General features: G+C 48.6%; 1 protein-coding gene across 1 annotated transcript; it reads right to left on the bottom strand.

The window, feature by feature from the left end:
- On the bottom strand, nucleotides 1–24,163 carry SLC9A6 (solute carrier family 9 member A6). The gene is made up of 16 exons (XM_017819039.1): nucleotides 23,891–24,163; nucleotides 17,775–17,974; nucleotides 17,334–17,411; nucleotides 16,604–16,680; nucleotides 15,588–15,700; nucleotides 13,192–13,297; nucleotides 9,629–9,770; nucleotides 9,293–9,398; nucleotides 8,978–9,066; nucleotides 8,647–8,760; nucleotides 6,947–7,058; nucleotides 6,417–6,570; nucleotides 6,214–6,244; nucleotides 4,906–4,985; nucleotides 4,189–4,294; nucleotides 1–3,387 (listed from the first exon to the last, which is right to left on the bottom strand). Exons 1-16 carry the CDS (start codon nucleotides 24,147–24,149, stop codon nucleotides 3,112–3,114), a joined length of 2,043 nt encoding a protein of 680 aa, XP_017674528.1. The 5' UTR covers nucleotides 24,150–24,163; the 3' UTR covers nucleotides 1–3,111.

Raw genomic sequence — 24,163 nt, 5'->3', positions numbered from 1 at the left:
GCACGTCGTCACTTTGCTACAGATTTATTTCCGTGTGAATTAATGAAACGGTACACACAATTCCAAAAAAAACAAAAAAAAATAATCTTTTATAGGCCCATAATCCTTCTTTCACAGTACAACGCAACAGTAAAGGATTTAGTCAGTGTAAACAGAAGGTCCAATAGTGATCATCAGCTATCACAGATCAGCTGCACAAACACCACAGCTACGGGGTTAATGCCATTACCACACAAATCGACAGTACCAGTACAAATTATAACTTTACCTACAATGCTTTTTCATGTGCAAAAACCATGAAAATTCAATTTACAGAAGAAGGGCACCATCTCTAAATCTCTGTGGGTGCTGTAAACTGCCTCCTCGGGGCTGTCTTATCTATTTGGCAATAGGTCTCAGGCCCCAATTCTCCAAGGTACCTTTAACTCCATCTGCAGCACACAAACATCAGGGCTCTACATCTGCAAGCCACGCATTTGTGGTTGCTCTGCTGCAGCAGAGCAAAGAAAATAATCAGCTGAGGACAAACCCGAGTCATTTAATAAATGTCTCCTGAACTGGAGCTTAGATTCATTCATTCACCAAGGCTTTTCAAAACAGTCCTGGTTGTATTATGTATGGATCATAAGAGTTCACAGGTAACTCATAAAATTATAATTTGTAACTTTCTTTTTTCTTTAATGTACTAACTGAGCTGCTACTGCAGTCAAAAGTTGAGGCTTATGGTAATGTGTTGGCAAGCTTACAGTGAGTGGGTAAATTATTGAAGTTGAAAGGTCAGAGAAAGAGAGGAATGCTACCACAGCAACGGTAAAACCTCACCCTGGGGCACCTCAGGTGGGAATTTGCACCTCAGCTGGGGATGCCTGCCTGGGAGGGAGCCCAGTGCTGCCATTGCTGGGGCCCTGCTGATGGGACCACGGGCTGTCAGGGGGAGCAGAACTGCTCTGCACCTCCAGCTGCACCAACTCTGTAAATTGAATTCATAGTCAGGCAATACAGGAAAAAACAAGAGGTAGTTATTTATCATACCTCTTCGAAAAGGCAGAACAAACAAAAAACAGGATGTAGAAGTGATGCAGTAAACCTAAAATCAACAGGTTCCTACTTTTTTTTTTTCTTCTTTTTTTTTTTTTGATTTTTTTTAAACACATGAAGTTAAGTCACAGACATCATATAAAATGCACACTCACTTTATGGAATTCCTGCATAGTAGGAAACAAAGGCCAGCGCTAATCCAACAGCAATGTTAACAGCGGGATGCCATTTACAGGTGCAAGGAAGATGCCCTATCCAAATATAAACAGAGCATTACCCCCCTTCCAGGGGATTCCTATGGCAACACTTATACATTTTGTTCTGAAGGAAAAAGAAAGCATTTTCTTGGGGATAAACTGCCAAAACAATTGGTTTCACATCCATAATTTTAAGGCAATGTTACTTAGACCTGAGAAAATGAAAAACAAAAAAAAACCAAGTAAATTTATTTTCTCAACTATACATATATACTTGAAATTTCAGGATTTCCTGTCTCCTCCAACTCTCAGGTGGTGCTGGGGAAAACAGGCATGGGGACACTGCTCTGAGGTCTCAGGGTCAGATCCTGAGCGATGCAGAGTTTGTTCCAAGGACAGCTAATGTGAGCTGTGAGTGCCTGAACTCACCTGGCTCTTTTTCATATATTTTTATTTTAAACACCTCTGTTTAAGCCCTCTGGAGAGGGTTAACTCCAGAACAGGCCTGTAGTGCACTAGTAACCCTGAAAGGTTTGTATAGCAAAACCGTAGATAAAATAGACAATAAAATTACATACAGTAAATTTCTGTGATCCCCCCTTTTCAGGAGAAAAAGGATGTCAGGGTTAACAGTTTCACTGCACCTTTAGCCATTCCTATAACTACAGAATAAATCCTTTAACACTAGCGTGAAATCGCAAATTGTTCTGTGCTCTTTCCTGGAAAACAGAAGTTTAAATTAAAATAAAAAAAAAATCAACTCGCAAACATTTCTCATTAAATGGTAAAAGAGACATGAGAAAGGTGGGGTGGGTTCTGCAGACACACAGCATGCTGAGGAGTTACCAAACGAAGTGCAATGGTTTTCAACTCTGTGGGAGGACGGACGGATGGACGGCTCCCCTTCAGTACCACCCGGATGCCCAGTGCCTCTGGAGAGCCCCGGAGGCACCGTGTCCATCTGCAGCCATAAAGCTCATATTTGAGGCTGCCTGGGCTCCATGGCCCCATGTGCAGCTGCAGTAGCTCTGCACACCTTGGCTACACCTGTGGCTGCAGGAGAAGGGATTCGCTCACACAAGGACACGGTCGCTTCCCAAACACGAAATTTAATTGCCAATTGAGGATTTGATGGCTGGTTCTAGAAAGCTGCTTGAGCCACAACTGAAGGATGGACTCAGCCCTAAAATCTGTGCACGCCTGGTTCTGTGGGATCACCTCCTTCAACCATCCCTCTCTCCTGCTCCCATCTGAGCAGCCAGACACCCACAGGCCTTGCTGTCAGCTTTGGCCAGGGTCTGCCATGAGCTCACTAAAGCAGGGCTTGGGCAGAGGGTCACTAAAAAGCAGAAAGTCTCCAGGTTCCCACAAAGTGAACAAGTTTATCACCATCCACTGCCTGGCAAGAGGGTCTGTGGGCAGATTTTTTACTGATATTTCAAATGTGACTATCCAAAAATCAGAGACCAAAAAAAAAAACCAACAATCCTCATCTGCCTAGAAAGCGATTTCCACTGCTCGCCAGCACCTCCCTACCCTCCTCTCCCAAGTTCAAAGGATGAACAGGGAGTCAGCTCCTTTACCTACCCGCTGGGAACTAAACCCTTCATCAAATCACACATTAACGAAGCTCACTGTGTGCAAAAGACTCTTACGCTAAAACAGTTCCACCCTACGTAGTGCAGTCAACACAGTTTTTAACTTAAATTTGCAGCTTGTTCTTTACAAGTGCTTGGCAGAGAATATTTATATTCTTCTGACACCATATAAATAATATTTATACAGCTTAGACATTTTGAGACATGCATTAGACTTTAGGTAGTACATACTTCTTGATCATATATGCAAATATTACTGTCAATTAAACCGAGCAACCTTATGCTGGACCGTGTCTTGCGTTATCCAGGACGTTTGATGGGGGCTCTGAATCGTCCATGGGCAGGACCAGGCGCGTTCCCCGGATTACGAGTTCATGGTCCCCAAAAGCAAGCTCCCGATCCAGCGCGTCTTCCGAGCTGTTCCCCACGAACCGCCGCGACGTTCCGCTGGACACGACGGAGTCGGTGTTGACAGTGGAGTCCCCGTAGGTCAGACTGATGTCCCCGTCGTTCAAAATGAGGTCAGAGTCATCGTCCTTCAGCTGCTCCTGATTCTGGGGAACAAACGGGAGGGAAGTGCTGTTGAACTCCTCTGGAACAGCTGTTTGCAATCGCACAGTGATGGTGAGGAGCAGATTGAGGCACCGAAGCACAGACCCCGCTGCACCGTGACCATAACAGTACACACCACACACACATCTCTGAGCCCAGGTGACTCGCACCACACACTGATTTCTCTGCACACTGACTAAAAGGGCTCTCCCAGCTCTCCTCTTTCTGGTGCCATACCCAGATACATGGGGAATGCAGTTTTGAGTGGCTTTGACAGGACCAAAATACCTATGAGCACAGAAACCCCATCACTAACCCCCCACAGACACCTCTGGTTTGTCAGGGAACCTGGTGCTGATACTTTGCAGACAGGGCAAGAAAACTCCTGCCATGGAGAGCTGCTGCTGCAAGGGGCTCCTGAGCATGGCAATGCTGGCAGTCTTTCTGGTTGTGAGTGATGCAGCTGGAGGGGCTGCAGAAATAGCTCAGCTGCAAGGCCAGAAGAAAGAAGGAGATGATAAATTGTGTGTCCTCCCAGCTGGGCCTGGGAAAGGACAGCCATGGCAGCTTCATTGAGCCAGTCACTGAGAAACCACCACGAATACACCAAAAATCCCTTCATGACCAAACAGTGGGCTGGAAAAGCAAAATGCTCATGGGAATTAGCTCACCCATCAGCCCCAATATCTGATCTCCCCTCTGGCTCCCAGCTCGATGCTGCAGAGCAGCATCCAAAAATAACACAAAAGATAAACATGTTAAACCCACCAACCCTGTGACAGAGAGGACACCGATGGACTCACCTCGTACGCCTGCGGACTCGTCAGGCACCGGGCAACGGGCCCACAGCACCCCGGGAGCGTGGTGGTCAGTGGGGGACCACTGTGTGTCAGGAGAGGCTTTAGATAGCTATGGAGAGGGTTAAGGAAGAAACAGGAACAGGACGATGGTGCTAAGTCAAGGGGTGGGATGGCAGCAGCGAGGGAATCAGTGTCTCGAGGGAATCACAGGAAAGAAAGAAACACAAGTGCCTGGAAGCTCAAAAATTATAGGGATGAGAAACATGAATGCAACCAAATAGAGCAGAACATGAGTCAATCAGGACACAGCCCTGGTAAGATGCTCAGCAGCATCACTTGTCCCATCAGCCTGTGCCTCTCAGACGGACACCACTCCTCCCCTAATTCATAGCACAGCACCTGAAAGGGAGGAGGGGCACAGATTTAGCAAGAGGGCTGCAAATGAGAAGTCCCACTGCCCTTCCTGCCAGTGGGATCAAGGAGCCCCTGGGATTGCAGCCTTGGAGAGCCCAGCTTTGAATGGAGCTGCCTCTGCGTTCCCACTGATGGTAGGTGGAAATGGTCATTTCTCACAGACATGAGTAGGTGCAAACCAAAATCCAGCAGTGTAACGGGAAAGCTCCTCTGCTAAGCAGGGAGAAAGTCATGCTCCAAGTCAACAAGGGCTGCTTGGGGCAGTGGGATTTGACAAGGCACGCACCGACCGCCATCCAAGGATACTTGTGATCGAAGTTGTACCACATGCGGAAGAGCCAAGCGCTCTCGGCCTTCGTACTCCTCCTCTCGCTTTCTGGGACACCCTGTGGAAGAGCAAAACATTAAACAGGGGCAGGGCTACGTGCAGTGACCTGGATCAGGGCTAGGAGACCCCACAGGACACTGGATTATCCTCAGGGGACATAAGAAGACACACCTTCCCACTGTCCCTTCAGAAGAAACCTTTGGGTTTCAGTGAGTACAAGGACATTCACACCACAACAGCCTGAAGGTGCTTCCAGCTCACACTCTGCATTTAGCAGCATTTAGCAGCCTTAGGGAGGTGATATCAAAGCACAGAGTGACCATTTTTCTGCTAGAGCCTTCCAGCATCCGGCCCCAAGGTTTAAAGTGCCTCAGAGCCAGTGGCTCCATCCAGACATCATATTTAATAGTGACTGACAGGTTCAGCCTCCATCAGATCTCGCCTGAGATTTCTGTATGCAAATAATTGTGTGTTATGGGCACTCCAGGTTTCCTTTTAGTCAGAGAAAAAAAAAATAAAACCGTTTGGAGGGGACTATGAATACAATTATGTATTTCAGAGAAATCTGGCTTACAGGTTTATGGCTCTGGGCTGCCTAGAGCATTTGATACTTTCTCTCCAGGAGGTGAAAAGCCCAATAAATGGCTCTGAATAAAATGAACCTCCAAGGCGCAGAACCCACACTGAAATCAAGGAGAGTCACAGTCACAGCACGACCAAGCTGCAGATGCATGAGTGAGACAGCTCAGAGCTAACAGGCAGGAAAACTCCCAAGGCTCCAGCATTTAGCTCAGTGTGGTCAGTGGTTCTGGGCCTGCCACATAACTCCCCACAGGAAACAGGGAGCAAAGGAGGGGTTGAGGGTACCCATGGGTAAAAGTGGGACAGAAGATGCTACATAAAAGCAGTCAGTAAATGGTGTTTCTGTACTGCCCTGGATGCTTGGATGAGGTAGAGAGCCTCCATGTCATGCTCATTTTGGGATTTATTTCAAATCCAGCAAGAGAGAGATCAGTCTATTGCAGCAGCAACGTGGACTGACTAAACAGTCCAGCATTACTTCTGTGTTCTTCTTTCCAGATGAGTCAAAGCAAGGCTCATTCTAACCCCAGACAGCACAGAAAAGCTGTGACTCCCACTGACTGCAAACTCTTTCACCAGTGGAGCTAAAAACTCTCCTACAGCTGGAAGGAAGCGGAGCACAGATGGGCATTCACAGGGTCTCGATGTAACCCCTGCCCCAATGGGTGCAGTGCAGATCCCTCTGCTGAGTGAAATTCACTCACCACATTCTCCTGATCCGCATCCACGCCGACCCTGTGGAGGGGAAAACAAGCACAGGGTTACACACACAATGCCAGGAGGGTCCGTGCCGGGCTCCGGGGGAGAGGGATGTGATCTTCCTCTTGTCTCTTTAAACCAAGCAGCTTAACTGAAGAGCAGGAGGAGGGAGAGGACGTGCTGTGGCAGGAGAGACCCGTGCACTCACCGGATGTTCAGGCAGGACAGCATGGCCGTGGTGCCCCCGCCGAACACCCACACCGTGAAGAAGACGATGAGGAGGGTTGTGCTGAACATCATCTGCCGGGCGTACGTGGCCGTGTCGCGGATGGCCAGGGCGAAGGCCATGGCTCCTCGCAGCCCTGCCGGGGAAGGGACACTGCAGCAGCCAGGTCAGAACAGTCCACCCCCACTGCCAGTGGGGTTTGCACCTTGCTGCCCCACATCTGGTCCTGCCCCTCGGATGGCACATCCACAACCAGAGAAGAACAGTGATGATTTTATCATCACTCCTGTCCCACGCCATGCACTCAAAGCGGGGCAGGAGGAGCTCATTCCCACACCCCCAAACCAAGGCATTCACACCACCAAGCTTAAGGGAGCCCTTTCCTGCCCAGCCTCCTCTCCAGATGTTGCCCATAAGAGATTTAAAGTTGAATAAGGAATATTCCCAGGTTCTCAGGGGCAAGGAGGTGCCAACGGGCCACACAGGTTGGAGACAAGGATGCAGTAACATACCAGCAAACATCATCATGTGCTGCAAGTTTGTTCCGATCTTATTTCTTCTCCCCAAATTCAGTAAAAATGACAGTGGGTAAATATTGGCAGCTCTTCCTAGGAAGATAGCAAGCTGTATTTGCACATGTTAAGGAAATTGCTCTTCCTGTGTCTCCCACCACATCCCACCTGCATGGAGAGCCAATTTCTGCTGCCTGACGGAAACGCTGGGGAGCCACAGAAATGCTGGTTGTCGGGCTGCAAGGAACAATAAACCAGCTCCAAGTGCCACAGCAGTGTGGGGAGAGCAGGCTACTGCCTTGCTGAAGCAAAGCACACACTGCAATTCAGGAGTATCATACAGAGACAAGCACAAATAAACAAGGGAAATGATGAAAGGATGTGTTAGGCAAGTGAGAGGAGAGAAAAACCACCATTTCCACTGTATGCTTTCCCCTGCCAGGTCCATTTTCCACCCCAAGAATTATTTGTCTTCTGTGAAGCTCGAGTTATCACAGCTACGACAACCCCTCTGACATTCCCTGGCATGCCACACTTCACAGCTGGGTTTGAAGCTTTAAGCCAAGTCCCATTCCCAAAGATTATTCAGCAAAATGAAAGCAGCAGCAGTTCAGAAGGAAAAAAAAAGTAATACTCTTTCTGTTTTCATAGCCTGTGAGATACAAGAATCACCAGCCCCTTCATATTGCTTTTTATCTTTGAAGCCGAGTCTTTTAATACCAGCACCCAGATGGCAAAAATAATCTTGGAGCCAGTATTCAGTGCAGCCTCGAATAATGTGGAAAATGCTTCCAGCTTTTATGTTCTTTCCTGAACACCACGAATTTGCATAAGAGACGTATTTCATGATCTCTCTCATGAATGAGCTATTTCATCAGCGAGTTAGCCAGTTCCCACTGAAGAGCCACAGCATAAAATTCCAATATAAACCACCCAAATGGCATTTCCCTGCTCTACACCTCCCTTACCCCACTGCAACCCCACAAAAGCTCATTGCAGAAATCCAGCTGAGCCTGCTGCAAACCCACAGGCCACACTGAGAAGTAACAATGTTTTATTTATCAGTATAAACCTGTGTCAAGTGAATGCAAAGGGTGAAAATAATTCTGCACATTTAACTGGCTTCCCTGTGATACGAAAAAAATTCCTTCAAAATCCTTGGGTTTTTTTGAGACACACCAGGGCCAATCTCTTGTCCCCGTCAGCATCAGCCTGCAGAAGTGGAAATCCTTTCTCATTACATCATTAAGAGGCATCTACTGTAGCTTTAACTGTGCTGTTTGACCAATAAAAAGGCTTTTTTCAGGGTTAACAAAGTGGACTAACAGAGGAAAGAGGAAATAAATGGCTAAACCAGCCACTCGTGGTGCCACGCTGGCACTTGACAGCCTGGCATTTGGCATCACAGTCACACTGAATGACAAGTCCCTGCAGCAGCTGATTCAAATGCCCACGAGAGGAGAGAAGACGGGGGTAAGGAAAAAAACAAAAAAAACCAGAAAAACTGGGAAAAGAATCTCCTTATCTTCTTAAAATAACCAGCAAAGGCATCACTACGTGGCAGAAATCCCCTTTTAAAAATAAAGCTAAACTGCATTGGAAAAAACCAAACCCACTCATTTGAATGAAAAACACATGAGAGGGAATGAGGCACCTCTCCCTTTCTTTCTTTGTCTTATAAAATGGGCTCCAAAGGATACGAAAGCCCCCACCACAAAGGTAGGGTTAAAGACATGGTTCTGGAAGGTGAACAGTGCAAGTCCCATGTAGGAGAAGATGAAGTTTTCTGCCAAGAAATTCAGAAGCTCAAACAACTGAAAGAGAAAAACAAATTAAAAGTGAGTTAGACATAATATAGATATAACAAGAAAAGCACGTCAGCCCATCCATCACCCAATAAATACTTCTGCAGAAGCAACCCTAGTAAAATCTAGCTGTAGGAAGACAGATGCACCTAATTCTGGCTAGAGGGAAGGAAAAAATATTCAACTTGAAATTCAGAGAGGCTGAAGGGGGCTGAGGAGTTCTCACCTGCTTAGTTCTGTGCTGGGACTCTGTAGATAAGTTGTTATAGGTATAATGGGCCTGTGTGATCCCACAGAAGAGCACAGCCACCACACCTGAGGAGCAGAGCATCATATTAGACTCCTGGTCATGAAAAGGGAGCTGAGCAAAACCCCAGTAGTGTAGGGGACTTAATGCAGTAACCCCAGAACCCAGAGAAATTAAACTTCTTCAAGCAGAGGGAGAACCCCGGCTGCAATTGATACTGGAAGAAGCAAAACTCAGTGGCCCCATCACCCCTGCAGATCTCCATCCCAGAGGCAGGGCTGTGCTGGAGCTTGCCTGTAAAGCCGCAGGCTTCAGCCAGCAGGAATGTGCTCCAGGACATCAAAAAGAACAAGCCAGTCTCCAGCAACGGGAACTCCCGAAGTTTCGTGAACTTGGTGACGTTGAAGATAGTTAAGGACAATTTGGAGGGACACTGCAGGCTAAGAGCATATCAAATCTAATTGTGCATCCCATCAACACTACGCAGTCTGCCCTTAAAAAGGCCATGGTACTGCCCTTCGTTAATTTAGGGGAAAAAACCCATTAAACATCTGGGTGAGATGCAGCACAGCAAAAGAAGAAGCTCTCATGCAAACACTTGGGAAAAAAAAACAACAACAAAAAGGATATTAAAGCTGTCACAACTCCAGTAGCTGCTCCCATTGCAAAAGATCCACTGAATATCCCCAGGAAGATCCCGATGGACTTGAACATCGCTGTGACATCAAACGTGTGGCTGTTGTCGCCCGCTGGCTGATACGCAACTATTGAACTGGAAGAGGGAGGGAAAGCACACACAAAACACTCCTTAGTCTGGAGGCAGAGGCACCTCACAGTGCTACATGAGCCTTGCAAAGTGCCACGACTGCTGAAGCCACTGAGCCTGAGGAATCGGGGAGACACTGCAATCCCCTGGGATTGCAGCACACCCACCCTGTCCCAGGGAGTTTGGGATCCCCTTCCCTACCACCGGCTGTCTGCATTTCAGCCACCCCTCCCAGGCATGGCTCTGCATTTACTCCTAGAGAACATCAGACCAAAGCCTGTCCCTCACATGATCTGTCATTTATGATGGTATTTTGGGGGTTTGGCAGGAGCTCTCTGTAAAAGCCAAGCACTGTGGGACCACAAACCATTCAAGTGGGAAGCCTAAATTTCTCCATCGACTCCACCGAGGTGGCTCATGTGAATATCCCCTGGAGAACTGTAAGTTCTGCTGTTTTGCCACATTTAACATGCACTACATTTAGTTTGCACTGCTCTGAGTTCTGAAGTGCAATATCACAGGGGAGCAAGGCAGATGGCACCGTGCCATTCACAACAGAACACTATTCTCTGCACCCACCAAACCTCAGCAGACCTTTGTGATGAGACAGCAAACAGGTCTGCCACGCTGATCCCATTACTGAATCTGCTCCCTGCCAAGTCCTGATGAGCCGAGCCTCGCATGAGCAATTCCACTGTTTTACCTGGAAAGGCTGATTTACCGGGGGGCCCTTATCCAGCTCCTAAATCCCATTCATAGACTCCTTACATTGCTTTCTTTGATATAAACTTACCAAAAACATTAACTTCCTAGTTAACAATTCCTTGGCTGGCTCTCTTAAAACCCCTGTATGTGAACTTTAAACACTGTTTAACCTGCTGAGTTATGCTGGAACAGGCACTTACTGCCTTGCACACACATCCTGCATCTTTCTCTCCTAACTACGCACTAACATTTTCCTGCAACAAGAATGACAGTCCCCCCCCTTTCCAACATATCATGGGTCACTTCCTTTGCTAAACTTCCCTGCCTTTAATACATCTCATTTTTCTGCATTGCCTTTTACACTGCAAGCTGCAGATTTCTCCCTGTGATTTAATTCCTTTCATCAACTCCTTTTTTTACTTTTCATTCACCAATGTGCTCTTGTTCTGGGGTTTGGGGTTTCGTGGCTTTTTTTTTTTTAAAATCCAGACTGGTTTCATTTCCCCTCCACAACCAGCTCTTTGGGTGTTGGCTTTGTGTTTTAATCTCTTACAGTTCTCCTTCTGGCTTTGGTTTTTGCATCGCTAATAAGACCTTATTGCCAGCTGCCCGTGGGGATCCCCATGGTGTTTAGTCTCTGTGAAACCTCCCTTTGGAAGAAGCAGGTAGAGACCCTGTGGCTGCATTTACCCCACTGCTCCCAAACCGCAGCCCCAGCACCTCACTGCCCACTGGCTTTCAGTTCTGGGTTCAATTCCTCTTCACCCTGCAACAAGTTCCCTGCTGCTGCAAGCCAAGCCAGGCCAAGGCAGCACAAGGCAGCGACAGAAAGGCACGGATCCTGCTCTCTAAGCATGGGAACAGACATTTGTCTGGGGCTGAAAGCAGGGAGAAGAGGGGCCTTGGAGCACCCAGCTCCCGGCAGAAACCCCATGCAAGGAGCTGACAACACTCCCTGGGGCAATCACCAATCCCACCAATCATCCAGCTGTGGCTGGAGCTCCCCTTCACCCTGGAACAGGGTGGGATCCACCACCATCTGTCACCCAGGGGGCAGCTCCTCCAACAGCACAGCCCACCTGCCCAGAAACCACCTACTTCCTCGCCTTCCCAGCAGCTCCTAACTGGGGAGCAGGTCCTGCTGTGCTTGTGGGAGCAGAACCATCCCCGTGTGGTTCGCCCACTTACGCCACTGCTGTGAAACAGGCAAATGCCAAACTAAATTTAAAAATGGGGAACCATAAGTAGGAGCTATGGACTGCTCCTGGAGGAGCTCTCCTCCTTGGCACAAGAGACCCTCACCTCCTCCTTGCATCCAAGACGTGGTTATGCGCAGGTGACTTGAACTACCTGCACTGAATGTGAGATACCTGTGGTGCAGCCTGGGGCTGCCTTGCACTGCTTATGGCTGACAGAGAAGACTGGCCAGGGCAAGCTTTAAATCAGAGAGAGGACAACTGCTGAGATGCCCTTGAGAAGCGCCTCATGCTGCCAGGCCCCTCTGCCCAAAAACTCTGCAGCAAAATTAAATAACTGCTGACTGAGCTCAGAGCTGCTGCCTTGGTGCAAATTATCCTGTTTTGTAGAGGGGGTGGACTGAGCTCAGCTTGTGGAGAGAGGAAGGCAGGAAATCAGAGCAACAGCTACAAAGCTGGTACTAAAACAGTGCAAGAGGTAAATCACTGCACATGGTGCCATCACCTACGTGTGATCCACCACAAATTCCATTACTCTGATGCTGAATCCACCCACTCCCACCCAGAACCTCCCAGCACAGGCTGGGAGACCCCATCCCTTCCTCACTCAGGATCACTTCTGAAACACAATGTGGGCTGTGCAGCGTTTCCCCTCGCACCAGCGGTGACACATCCAGCACAAGAGCCAGAGTGAGCAATACAAACAGTTCCAGAAACCCCAACAGAAACACTCAGTTCAGTAAACACAGCTTACACGGGTGGCAATTCACAGCTCACAGTAAGTTACTTGCTGCCTCCAGTAAAACCCACACAACCAGCACGCTGGAGTGACAAGTATTCCAGAAATATTTTCTGCATTAGTCTGAGCTATATGTTAAGCTGTCACCATTGCAGATATTATATATTTCCAAACAAATTCCCGCAATGACAACACAGTGAAGAAGCAGATAAAATACGTCCTGCATGCAGAGGACATAAAATATTAAAGAATATAAAACATCCTTTAGAAAGGCAGCAAGTTTCCCCTGTGTTTAGTCCAGGGCATTAACTCCAGCTGTAAGAAGCACCACCTTCTCAATGCACAGAAAGTGGGGAGAGAAAGGAAACAGCTGCTTTACCAGCTATTTCCACCTAAACAAAAGCAGATATTTGTGGAGGGGAATGAAGGCAGGTAAGAGAAAAGCCATCAGCAAGGGTTTTCAGTGGGGTCCTGTGGCTGAAATGCAGACATGGTGCTTTTCTTGTTTCAGAGGGACATAAAAACTGACCCATATGGATGAGTCAACTGACCATAAAAGCAAAATAGAACTATCCATCGTGCAGGGGGAAGTTGTAAGGACAACCTGTAATCCCAAGTCTGCAATGAGGACATGCATCAGAAGGTCACTACAGCTTTTTGGGACACTTAATATGCTCCTGCAAACACCCTTGCTCCTATTTTACAGGAGCAAGGTCAGGTGGCCCCCCCCTCAACACCTGACATGTAACATACATAACAATTAAAAATAAGAACGGAAGACACTTACGAAGACAGCACTATGGCAACGGCATCATTGAGGACGCTTTCGCCAAAGAGAAGGGCATACAGCTCAACATCAACCTGGAGCTCATGGAATATGGCAAGGACAGTCACTGACAAATAGAAAAATAGAGAGACTTTCAAAAGGTGCTGTTATTTTGGTGTAATCAAAGACAAAACGTCCCTTATTAGAAAGCTGCCTCACTGCACATCTGTGCCACTCTGCTGTGACGGTGCCAGCTGCCCCCCGTGCTCCCTTTGACAGTCCTCCTTCTGCTATTTCACATTTGGATTTGCTTCATCACTTCCCTCCTCCTCCTTTTACTAAAACACATCCTGGTCTATTGAATCTTTTACAGGCAGACATAAAGCTCTGCTCTGACCTTCCTGGGGGTCTGAGCTCATGGTGCCAGTACCCCTGTACCATGCTGGCAAGAGCCATCCAGCTGTTGGGATGCCGTTACCTCGGAGCATCAGGGAGAGCCTTCCTCCACCTGCAGAAGACCGGGAGGATCAGGCTTGTCCAGAACAATGACTGCCTTTTCCTTCTATTCCTAATACTTTGAGATAAATCCACAGATTCAACACAGGGTGACACACTGCAAGTGCCAGCACAGATGTGTAACATTTCAGACATGACTGGAAAAAAATCAGGCATTGGCTCAGACCCCATGTGGGAGTTTCTGTGATTTACAGCCACATGGCAGATACTGGAGTACCCTCAAGCCCTTCTGTGATCCAGAGGCTCCATGAAGATAATGAAAAGCAGAAGGCTTTGTGTATGAGCCTTGCAAAACCACCTAAAGCAAGACAGAGATGGTCATCAATCAGGCACAGGCCAGGCTGCTGCCGAGGGCTGAGATAATTCCAATCAACTTCTGTGAAAGTCCTTTCAAACAGCACTCAGGGACTCACTGGGGCACACTGGGAGGGTTTAACCCCTTTATGCCCTGGGAGATGCTCCATTTTAACGTGTGAAATCTTCTTGTTCCTATTTCAAAGCCTGAAGGAGGGACACGACACTGACAGCTTGCCTGCAGCATTTCTAAGCATTACTTCTACCCACAGTCCTGGCCTCTGCCCACCTGCCATCAGACCTTCTACACCACCACCACTTCTGTGGGGTGATCCCCACTTTAGAAATGTGCCCCCATTTCAGTGTTAACTCCCCAGCTAAGTTCCAGGGAGGAAAATCCATCTTGCAGCCACATGGGAACAGCTCCCTGCTCAGGGAACTGAAGGCCTGATCCAACCTGAACAACTGAACACCCAACCCAGGCACGTTTGAAGAAGCTGGGAAATCACTTTTTAAAAAATAAAAATGGCAGCAGTAATAGTCACACCAATACCTGGCAAATCTTAGGGAAACATAAAAAATAAATTATTACAAGCTCATGGGGAATGCACATCTCACACCTCCTCCTGGCAGACAGACATGGCTACTGCCACGCTGTGCTGCGGGTTGTGCTCTGCAGTGTTATTCCTGCATATATGCTTATACATATGGTGCTCCTCATTTTGCTTTTGAAAATAAAAATGACTGATTGTCAAAATGAACAGGTAAAAGTCCCAATTCATCTGGAAATGACACTTGTTTCAAAAGGGCAGAAGACTGGGCTTATCCAGGTGTGTAATCTCTCCGTTCCAAGCAAAACTGACCCATATCTGCATTTAAAAATATCCAACAAAACTACTGTAGCATTAGGAAGGGGGTGATGCTGCCACCCCATGCTGCTCTCACAAGTAGTAGCCAGTCTACAAAGGAAGGAATTCAAGCCCTGCTCAGCAAAGGGCAGGAGCAAAGAGAGGCCTTTTTGCGGTCTTGTGTTTTTACACGAAGTCGGAGCATACAAATAAACAGCTACCACACAAAAGCAATCATGACTAAGTACAATTCAGTTAGATAAGGCATGTTTTTCATAGCTTTGATTTATAAAGTGCATCAGTAGACCAAGATGTTACTACTGTCCTCAGCACTGCTCATTAAGGTGTTTCATTAATCTAATTTCAATTAGATTAAATCCTATCACAATGGAAGCAGGAGAAAATAGCTCAACTAACTAAAACTATAAACTGAACCCTCCCCACATTAGACATCTTGTTCTGCATCAGCTGCTGGGACATGATGGCAGCAACACGGTGGACCTGTCCCAAAACCCAGCAAAGTCAAGAGAGATTTCACTGTAAACAAGGATTCAGGAAATCAGAGGTTTGAAAGCTATGTTACACAAAACTGGAAGGAAATAAAAAAGCACAGAGACAAACTGGATCTCTAAGAATCCCACAAATAAATTAAACTCCAAAATTCAAAAGGAGGGAACTTGTAGAGGTTTCAGACTTTCTTCCCCTGAAAACAGACCAAAACACAGGTAATATGAGGGGAAACATAACGATTTAACATACCTGGGTCAGTAGCTGACACAATGGCACCGAACAGGAGGCAGTCAGTGAAGTAGAAGTCTCCCCCGAGCTGCCCAGTGACTTTCATCAGCGCCACACAGCCATACACAACAGAACTGGTGATTAGAAGAGGCAATTACTCATCTCTGCAGTGCATTAAAACAACATTCAAATTCGCTCAATTCCCCTGAATTTGCCAGATAACCTCAAAAGTTATCCAAATGCCAGAACATCAAGGAACAGGATCAGCTGAGCCTGGTGAAACCCCAGGGCCATGATCTTGGAGGTGAGTGCAGGACCATACACACCAAAGCACCTGCTGCACTCGACCACACAGTGCCAGAGAGGAACTGGGACCAGAACTCCTCAATGAGCATAACACAGCTAAAGAAAAGCAGGAGCCAGGCTTGTGGGATCCCACCATCACTTTGCAGTGCTCACATGAACACCATTCAGTGGGATGACCTCGGCCTGACTTCGAAATGGCCAAAACTTTCAGCGAGGAACAGATAATGCAGATGCTGAGCTTGCTTGAATCCACTGGACTCCAACGGAAAACATGCTATGTTTTCCCAGCCTGTGCGCTCAGAGCAGGAATCATCAAGCTCCCTCTGCACAGAGGGATAAATAATTTGAAACACATCTGTGCTCACCAGGCACCCGTGTTTATGATCCTGCCTTTCTACTCTTGTGTCTCAAGCTCATTAGGGCTATGCTTTCAAGAATGTGAAGCTGCTGGTTTTTCAAGATAATCTTCAGAGAACTGTGAAACCTTCCTTGCCATGAATGACTATTACCATGGGATGCTGAGAGAGCACTCTGCAATTAGACAGCAACCACTCCGTCCACAGCAGCAGTCTGGACAGTAAATAGTATTATTTGCTGCTGCAGAGCAGTAGGAGCAGAGCCTGTGAGACCTTTCAGAGCTGGGATTAGCATCTGCAGCTCCAGGCTCAGGCATTGTCTCCAAGCACAGCTCAAACTCCTGTGGAAGAACCTGACCAGCTCCATTTACTCACCCGATCACCAGGCATGAAATGGCAGTGCCGAGAAAAGCGTATGCCAGGATGGATCCCAAGTTTCTGAAGAAGTGCCTCTAGAAGTAGAAAAAAACACCAAAACTGAATTATATTTTGCTAACAATTTATTTCAAGCCTGCACAGGCACCTACAGTGTCAGCAGCAACTTGGACCCAGCTCAGGCATCATGAGCTGGACACGCAGGAGGTGCCCAGCACAGCACACTGCCAGACCAGCAGTTAAAGCAGCATTAATAAACATGAATATACCATTTTCTTGTACCTGTGTATTTAATAGGATGCTGTTTCAAGTCCTGGGAACTGATTTCCTAACCCAGCAGCGTTCCTCCTTCCTTCTCCCGCAAGCTAAACAGCATCATTTTCCTCTCATTCCAAGTCAGCATTTCAGAGAGCTGCTGCTTTCTAAAAGCTTCCCACACTCCTATGTGTTTGGAAAGCAGGGATGGCTGAAATGGCCTGGCTGACCTCAAAAATCCCTGTGCAAACCCATGCTGGAAACTGTTGAAGTCACTGACCCTTTCCAGGGCAAAGGGACAGATGAGAATGACTGGGGCACTCAGTTCTGCTTCCCTCAATCCTGCATGTGCTGGGGAAAACCATACCCACCTCCACCACCCTGGCCTGCTGAGCAAGCATTAAAACACTTGCAAGTATTAAAAATTCTCTGGAGGCAGAGGAACTAAAAACGTCGGCACTGTAAAGGCACGTACCCTTTTCAAGCTGTAGCCTGCATAAAATATAATTGGAGGAAGCAAAATGTTGAAAAATACTTCAGGATCAAAAGTCACCTGTTAAGAAAGATAAAAAAAAAAAAAAACAGTAAAATGATTTGTTAAAACTTTGCAAGACAAAACACAAATAAGAAAGTAATAAATGGAGGAAACCCTGAACCCCCCTCAGGTGAAATGCTGTTGGGTCAATGCCAAGGATGTGTCTTCTGAGATCTTCTGGAGACACATCCCAGAGTCTATACAGCTTAAATTAAGATCAGCTGAAATTAGAGTTTCATTAGATTGTGTTCAACTTATAATTTATAGCTGATCACAATCACAAGTTTAAAAAACAAAATCACTTAATCCAGCAGAGCCAGGACTAACCCCATGGAGTGAGTGGGAAGCACCGCTCACCTCTCCAGTTGCCAACTCCCTTACCTTTCTTAGCATCTCATTATCCTGGACGTTGTTGAGCTCCTGGGCACTGATTTCCCCCTTCAAGGTGTACTCGTAGTACTTCCCACTGACATTGACCAGCAGGGTGGCAGGGCTGGTCTGCACTTGGCAGCTCAGTGTCACGTTGTTGACGTCGCTGGGGACGTGGATACCATAGCGCAGGACCACTCCGACCAGGACACCTGGGCAGGGACACAGGTTGGTGAGACAAGCCACGGCAAACTCCTGGGATGATCTCTTTGGGCGTGGATGCAGCATCAGGTATGCTGGGATCCTGACGCTCTGCTCAGCTCCTGAGCACAACCACCAGCCAAATAATTGCCCATGTGAAATCAAACCATCTTCATCCCCCGTCAGCCATGCAAACATTCCATGCTCATGTGGACTTCCTAACACAGCCATGGATGGGTCCTGGAGGCTTTTAATTACCCAGCAATCAGTCAGACCCTCGCTCCAGTGCAGCAAACAGCTGACATCGAGGGCACACTGGGTCTCTTGGGGTGAGCACATGGCTGGGCACCTGGGCCAGGTGCTGCTCACGTGTGCCCAAACTATGCACGTTACAGCCCGAAACCTGACACTAATACATCAAACTCTTCATTTTGGTAGGGGATTAAAAGCGATACCCAGCAACCACCAACAACACTTTGAGGCTGGCAAGAATCCTTTCTAAGGTGCTGCAGCACCATACAGCCTCCTGCCACACCAGCTCTCCCCTTTTTTATAAGACCATGAGAGTTTTCCAATCCAGGCTGACCACCCAGACCTACTCCTCGCCCCTGCAAGCTTCAGTTCTGCACCACAAGCAGCAGCCCCAGGACAGCCCCAAGAGCCAACTCTGCCTCCAGCTCAGCTGCTACAAAGGAGCATGATGGGGTTAATCTGCAAGTCAGCAATTTATACAGCATTTTTCTTTTGTGATCTGAGGTCTCACATCCAGATTCTCACCCACAGTGTGTTGAGTGCTCTTCAGGCAGAGATTTTTGACATCTGCGGGATGGGGAGGAGAAGTGTCCCACAAGACACCTTTCTGTATAGCCTTCAGCACAAAGGGGTTTGGAAACTCCTTGATTAAGGCAGCCCCAAGTCGCCACAGAAATCCTGGATCTTAACCCCATTTCTGAACCACACATTTATGAAAAGCTTTCAGACATGTGAGAAGTAAACAGAGACCGCAACACTCTGAAGGCTTCTCCATTTGCCTCCAAGGACGCTCTCGCTTCCTTGCTGTTGCCTTAATTAAGACCTTGCTCTGTGCTTTCCTACAGGCAGGGCACAACCCCAACTGAAAGGAATACCCAACTCTTTCTGTGCCACCATCTCACAGGAGCAGAGCCTGCGTAGGAGTTGTGGCTGGGCAGGACACCATGGGGTCCCAGGGCATTCAGCATCTCCTGCAGCCAGTTCCTGATCTGACACCCACTTTTTGCTTTCTCTTCCCTTGACAGAAGTTTTCCAGGACAAGATTTGCTCCTTTTCCTTTGCCAGAAGAAAAGCCCCCACCTCCCATCCCAAGGGATGCCACACACTGCAGGGCTAACTGAGCACACATCCAGGCCATGAGCAGGGGCAGAGGAGCTGTCTGCAGACAGACTCAGCACTGCTGACCTACCACCCCAGTGACACAGTCAGCTCTGCCCAGGGACTGCACTGAAACTGGGGAGCTTCACCCAAAACCCTGCTTTAACACAGCACTTCTGCAGCACAGGTGAGCTAAGAGGCTACTGATGCTTTTAAGCCATGCACCATGAACCAGGTGCTCAACACATGCTTTATCCTGCACTGAATCACCCCAACAGCAGCAGAACAGGTCACTCTCAGCACATCAGGCGTGGTCAGCTCCAGCAAGGAGAGCTGCTTCAGGCCACATCACACTGCTTTTGCATCAGCATCACTTACAGGGGACACCAAAGAGAAATTCTATTGCTTACTTTTCTGCTATCCTCTTTGTTCTTATGATCTTCCCATGATCCAGAAATAAAAGTATAGAATGCAGGCAAGGATGTCAAGCACATCAGGACACCACAGTATTTACACGAGCATGAGGCAGGGGGGTGCACGGCACCACACCCTGTCTTCCTTTCACCCAGATGATGATCCCCGAGGTACCATGGGAAACAACCAAAACTCTTCAATGGGACAAAGAGAGCTTCAAAGGGTTAGTTACATCTGCTTATGGCTGTTAGAGTACACCATGTTTTGTAGTCCTCCAGAGCTACCTGAAATGGCCTTTAAAAAGTCTTTCCTTGAAAAAAATGGTTGATTTTAGAGCTTCATGCAGGAGTCAGAACCCTGCAGCAGCAGCAGCAGTTGCCTGCACTTGCTGAGACAGAAACCCACCCAGCAACCTCTTTAATGCCTGGGCTCAGCACTGTGACAGGAGAGGCCACATAGGAGGAAGGAGGGACAGACAGAAGGACATTGCTGCTGGAAATTCAGAAGGGATCCTGACTCACCCACCTCTCCACTCTTAATCCCTGTCCCAAAGCAGCCCTACATCTGATAGCATCCCTGCTCCTCCTCACTGTCTCACTTATCCAGGCAGCTGTTCCGGCCCTGCGTGCCAGCCATGCTCCAGACACAGCCAAATTCCCACTCTGGTCAGGAATGGGGCAAGGGAAAAGGGACAGATAAACCTACAATACCTGCCGAGACCACTGTGCTTGAGGCTCCCAAAATCAGGACTTTATCTTGCCCACTAACAGGCTGCCTGGGAGGCTCCCAGGGCTCTCCAGACCGGGCGGGAAAGGGCAGCATGTGCAAACACACATGTGCACAAATATCTCCCAGGCACCGAGTGTGACCCAGCATTGCCCAGCAGCTCCCAACTCAGACACCACTGGAGTTCCCTGCAGGGAAAGCATCCTGCTGCTCCACTGAAAACCAAGCATTCTACCAACATTAAATGCCCCACCAGCAGCCCCTCCTGCCCAACAGTGGACCTCAAAAGAACCCTGCCCAACTAACGATGGTCGCTGGTGGCACTTGGGACAAACCTGCCAAGGTTTTCCTGACACTGAACCCAGTCCTAAGCTCAGGGTACCTGGACCAAGCCCAGGGGACTGTGTTGGTGCTCCTGGCTCTGACAGCCTCTTAGGAAAAGGCTCAGACTCTCGTGGCACTCACAGGGCTGCCCAAGCAGCAGCCCGTGAGCCAGTCCACCAGTATCAACATGCTTTTACAGCCAAAAGCTTTACAAAACTGAGCCCTGGGAGGGAGCTGAGAAGAGGGAACTTGACACCAAGGAAGCTGCCAGCCAAAACCTGCAAGGAGTAGAGAAGCTGAAGGCAAAACCGGTAAATTAATTGAGTTCTTTTATGCGAAGTGCAAGAGATTATTTTCATTGCATTTCTCCCAACTTCATTAAAAAGAACAAAAGCCCATGGGCTTTTTTTTTAAGGTGCTGTTGAACATTTCCGAAGTAAGGTTTTAAATGAAGACTAATATATTACCAACCCAGCACTTAACAACAATGGAAACGGACAGGATCCCCAGGCGAGCATTAGTCTGGACACCGAAAGGAAAGAAAAATGCAGCGAGCAACTGAAGGCATCTTGACAACAAGCAGTTTAGACACACACAGTCCAGGGGCCAAGTGAAAACAAGTACAAGGAAACTAAACTTCTAGAGAAGATCCTGCCACGTCCACCATCAGACCCTGAGAAGAACTGAAACAAAATTATTCAATTAATCATCCTAAACGCTGAGCACCTCAGATGTAGGAACCTCATTTTAAACACTGGAATGAAGCTTAAGGGTACTAAACACCTGTTTTCTATCACTGTGAAATGATTCCAGCCTGTGTCCAGCTCTTGAACATCAGCTTTGAACTGACAGTGTGATTTCTGAAACTGAAGTCCACCCAGAGCAAGAGATTATAACTTCGAGTAAAACACAGACACCAAGGAAATTGATGTGTTTCACCAGAAGAGTTGTATGCAAGAGTTTAATTTGACTTAGTTGTTGTTGGTTTTCTTAAACAGAAAAAGACAAGCTTTTGCAAATTGCTTCTCTTGCCCAGATTTCAGAGTCTGTTTTGCAGCCCTTCCACATTTTCAGTGAACTTCCCTGGGGCTGAAAGCAACACAGGGAGCCAGGACAGCAATACCTGCCTTCTTCCCTGCAGATTTTAAGTTGTCATTGTAAAATAACAGCATCTCACCACTCCTTGGGAAATTACACATCCCTTTTTCCATGGCAGCTGCCACTACTTCAGAAGCCAAAAGCCTTGATACCAGGGAAAACCTTGGGATTTTCTGCATGATCAAACAGGTGACATTACTGATTTTGCCAGCAATTCTCTGAGCACAGTCTGCAGAACAGTAGACAATAAAGATGCATTTCATGGATCAGCAGGAGACTGAAACAACCTGGATTGTGCTCTGAGAACACGGAGAGCACTCGGGTAGGTCAGAGAGAATGGAGGATCAAGAGGAAGAAAACTCCAGGAGAAGAAGAACAAGGTTAAGGGCAAGTTTGAAAGCATGAAAGGAATAGAAAGTTGCGTGTCAGGAACGCTGGAGCAGCAGAAGGAAGACCTTCCCCACAGCACAGCTCCTGTCCTGGGAGGTGACCACCCCTGCCCTGGGCAGGAGGCCATCGGACACACCTGCACCCACCTCAGCCGTGGCTCGAAGGAATCTGAAAAGGCTGACCAGGATTTTGTGCCTCTGGGCTGACGCAAGTGTCTCCACCCCTTCATCTGGAAGGACACTTCAAATTAACTGAAATTTAGGATCACAAAAGCCAACAGCCAGAATAGGTCAAGTTACAGCCTTCAGAACAAAGCTTTCTGCTGGGCAGGGGATTCTGCTCTGACCAAGTGTGGTCACACATCACCCACAACCAGCCAGGGCAAGGGCAGCACAGAGGAGAGACACTAAGCACAGCACGCAGTAGAACACGCCTTCTCAATCCTGGACTCAACAAATCTTGTCTAGATAAGGATCCCTGACCATGTTAATCACTTCCCCACAACTCCCAGTCCTACTTTGGTTGAACTCCGGATAACTCAGGCAGAGCCACATATGGCACCTCCATACAGTGATTCAGGCCACTTCACGAGGCCATGTCACCTCGCTAAATCACAGGCCACTGTTAAAACCCAAATGGCTACAGACCCACTCCCCTGACCCACAGCCTTGCTCCACTTCTTGTGAGAACACACATAGGCTTCCTCACCAAGAGGTCCTGTCACAGCAGGAGGAGGAAACCCAAAAGTAAAAGCTGGTGTACACAGGTCCCCGAGAGGCAGAATGCAAGGCTGCTGGCTCTGCATGACAAAGGGTAGAAGCATCCCCCAAATGGCCTCTCCACTCTTCTTGGACAGCTTCTGGAAATTTGGACGCTCTAAACACAGGGTGGAAACAAAGCCTCTGGCCCCAGCAAGCAGGATCACAGAGTGGTTTTCAGCTGGAAGGGAACCTTGAAGATCATCTACTTCCAAGCCCCCTGCCACAGGCAGGGACACCTTCAACTAGACCATGTTGCTCAGAGCCCCATCCAACCTGGGATGGAAGACCCTCGACCAGTGCAAAGCCTCTAACCAGTGCAAGAACTGGTCTGTGCTGCCCCAAGTCCTGGAGCAGGTAAGTGGGACTTGCCAGTGCTCAGTGATGAGGTTTTGAGGCCGCCTGTGGAAACCCAACCAGCTCCTCACTGTCTTGGGAGACTTGAGAGTAACTCTGCCCTCGAGAGCCCTCTGGTATCTCGGGTTTGGAAAACAACCAACCCTCCCTCCAGCAACACCCAGATAAGGCTGAGCACGGGGCACGCCAGGACAGGGCGACAGCCCGGCTGGTCCCGGCGACACGGCAGCACCCAGCTGCACCCGGGATGTGTCCCCCGGGACCCCCCTGGACCCCCGCACCCCTTCGCCCACCAAACCCGCCGTGTCGCAGCCCCTCGGCTGAAGGGAACTGAAGGGAACGGCGAGCTGCCGGTCCGCACGGGCGGTGCCATGGGAGGGGGCGGCCGGGCGCCCACCCAGCCCCTCCAGCCGGCCCAGCGCGGAGCCGGGACTGGTCCGGACGGCGCTCCCAGTGCTCGGGCAGCTCCCGGGGTTTCCCAGGGATGGGGGTCCGCGGGGTGCCGCTCACCGTAGATCATGGCCAGCCCGGTCTCGTGCAGGAAGCGGGCGCGGCGGTGCTTGAAGAGCCATATGGTGAGGATGGTGAGGGTGAGCAGCAGGATGAAGACGAGCAGGTTGGCGCTGTCCTGCCGGTGGCTCTCCTCCGCCGCCTTCTCCGACACGATCTCCTCCTCCAGCGCCCCGGGGCGCGCCGGCACCTCGGCGGCCGCCGCTCCCAGCGCCCACAGCCCCGCGGCCGCCGCCAGCCCCGGCCCCGGCCCCGCCATCGCCCCGGCACCGG

This window comes from Lepidothrix coronata, unplaced genomic scaffold, assembly GCF_001604755.1.
Source record: "Lepidothrix coronata isolate B3197 unplaced genomic scaffold, Lepidothrix_coronata-1.0 Scaffold2, whole genome shotgun sequence".
NCBI lineage: Eukaryota > Metazoa > Chordata > Aves > Passeriformes > Pipridae > Lepidothrix > Lepidothrix coronata.
Note: the sequence above shows the minus strand (reverse complement) of the source record. Positions and strands in the feature narration are given on the sequence as shown.

Bases quoted from the DNA above. Each gene is read 5' to 3' on its own strand.
- SLC9A6 (XM_017819039.1), bottom strand. From the start codon at position 24,149: ATGGCGGGGCCGGGGCCGGGGCTGGCGGCGGCCGCGGGGCTGTGGGCG. The intron at 9,067-9,292 runs GCAAGCTCCAGC...TCTGCTCCTCAG, and splicing joins TGAAGCCTGCGGCTTTACAG to GTGTGGTGGCTGTGCTCTTC. The intron at 8,761-8,977 runs GTGAGAACTCCT...TTTCTCTTTCAG, and splicing joins CCCAGCACAGAACTAAGCAG to TTGTTTGAGCTTCTGAATTT.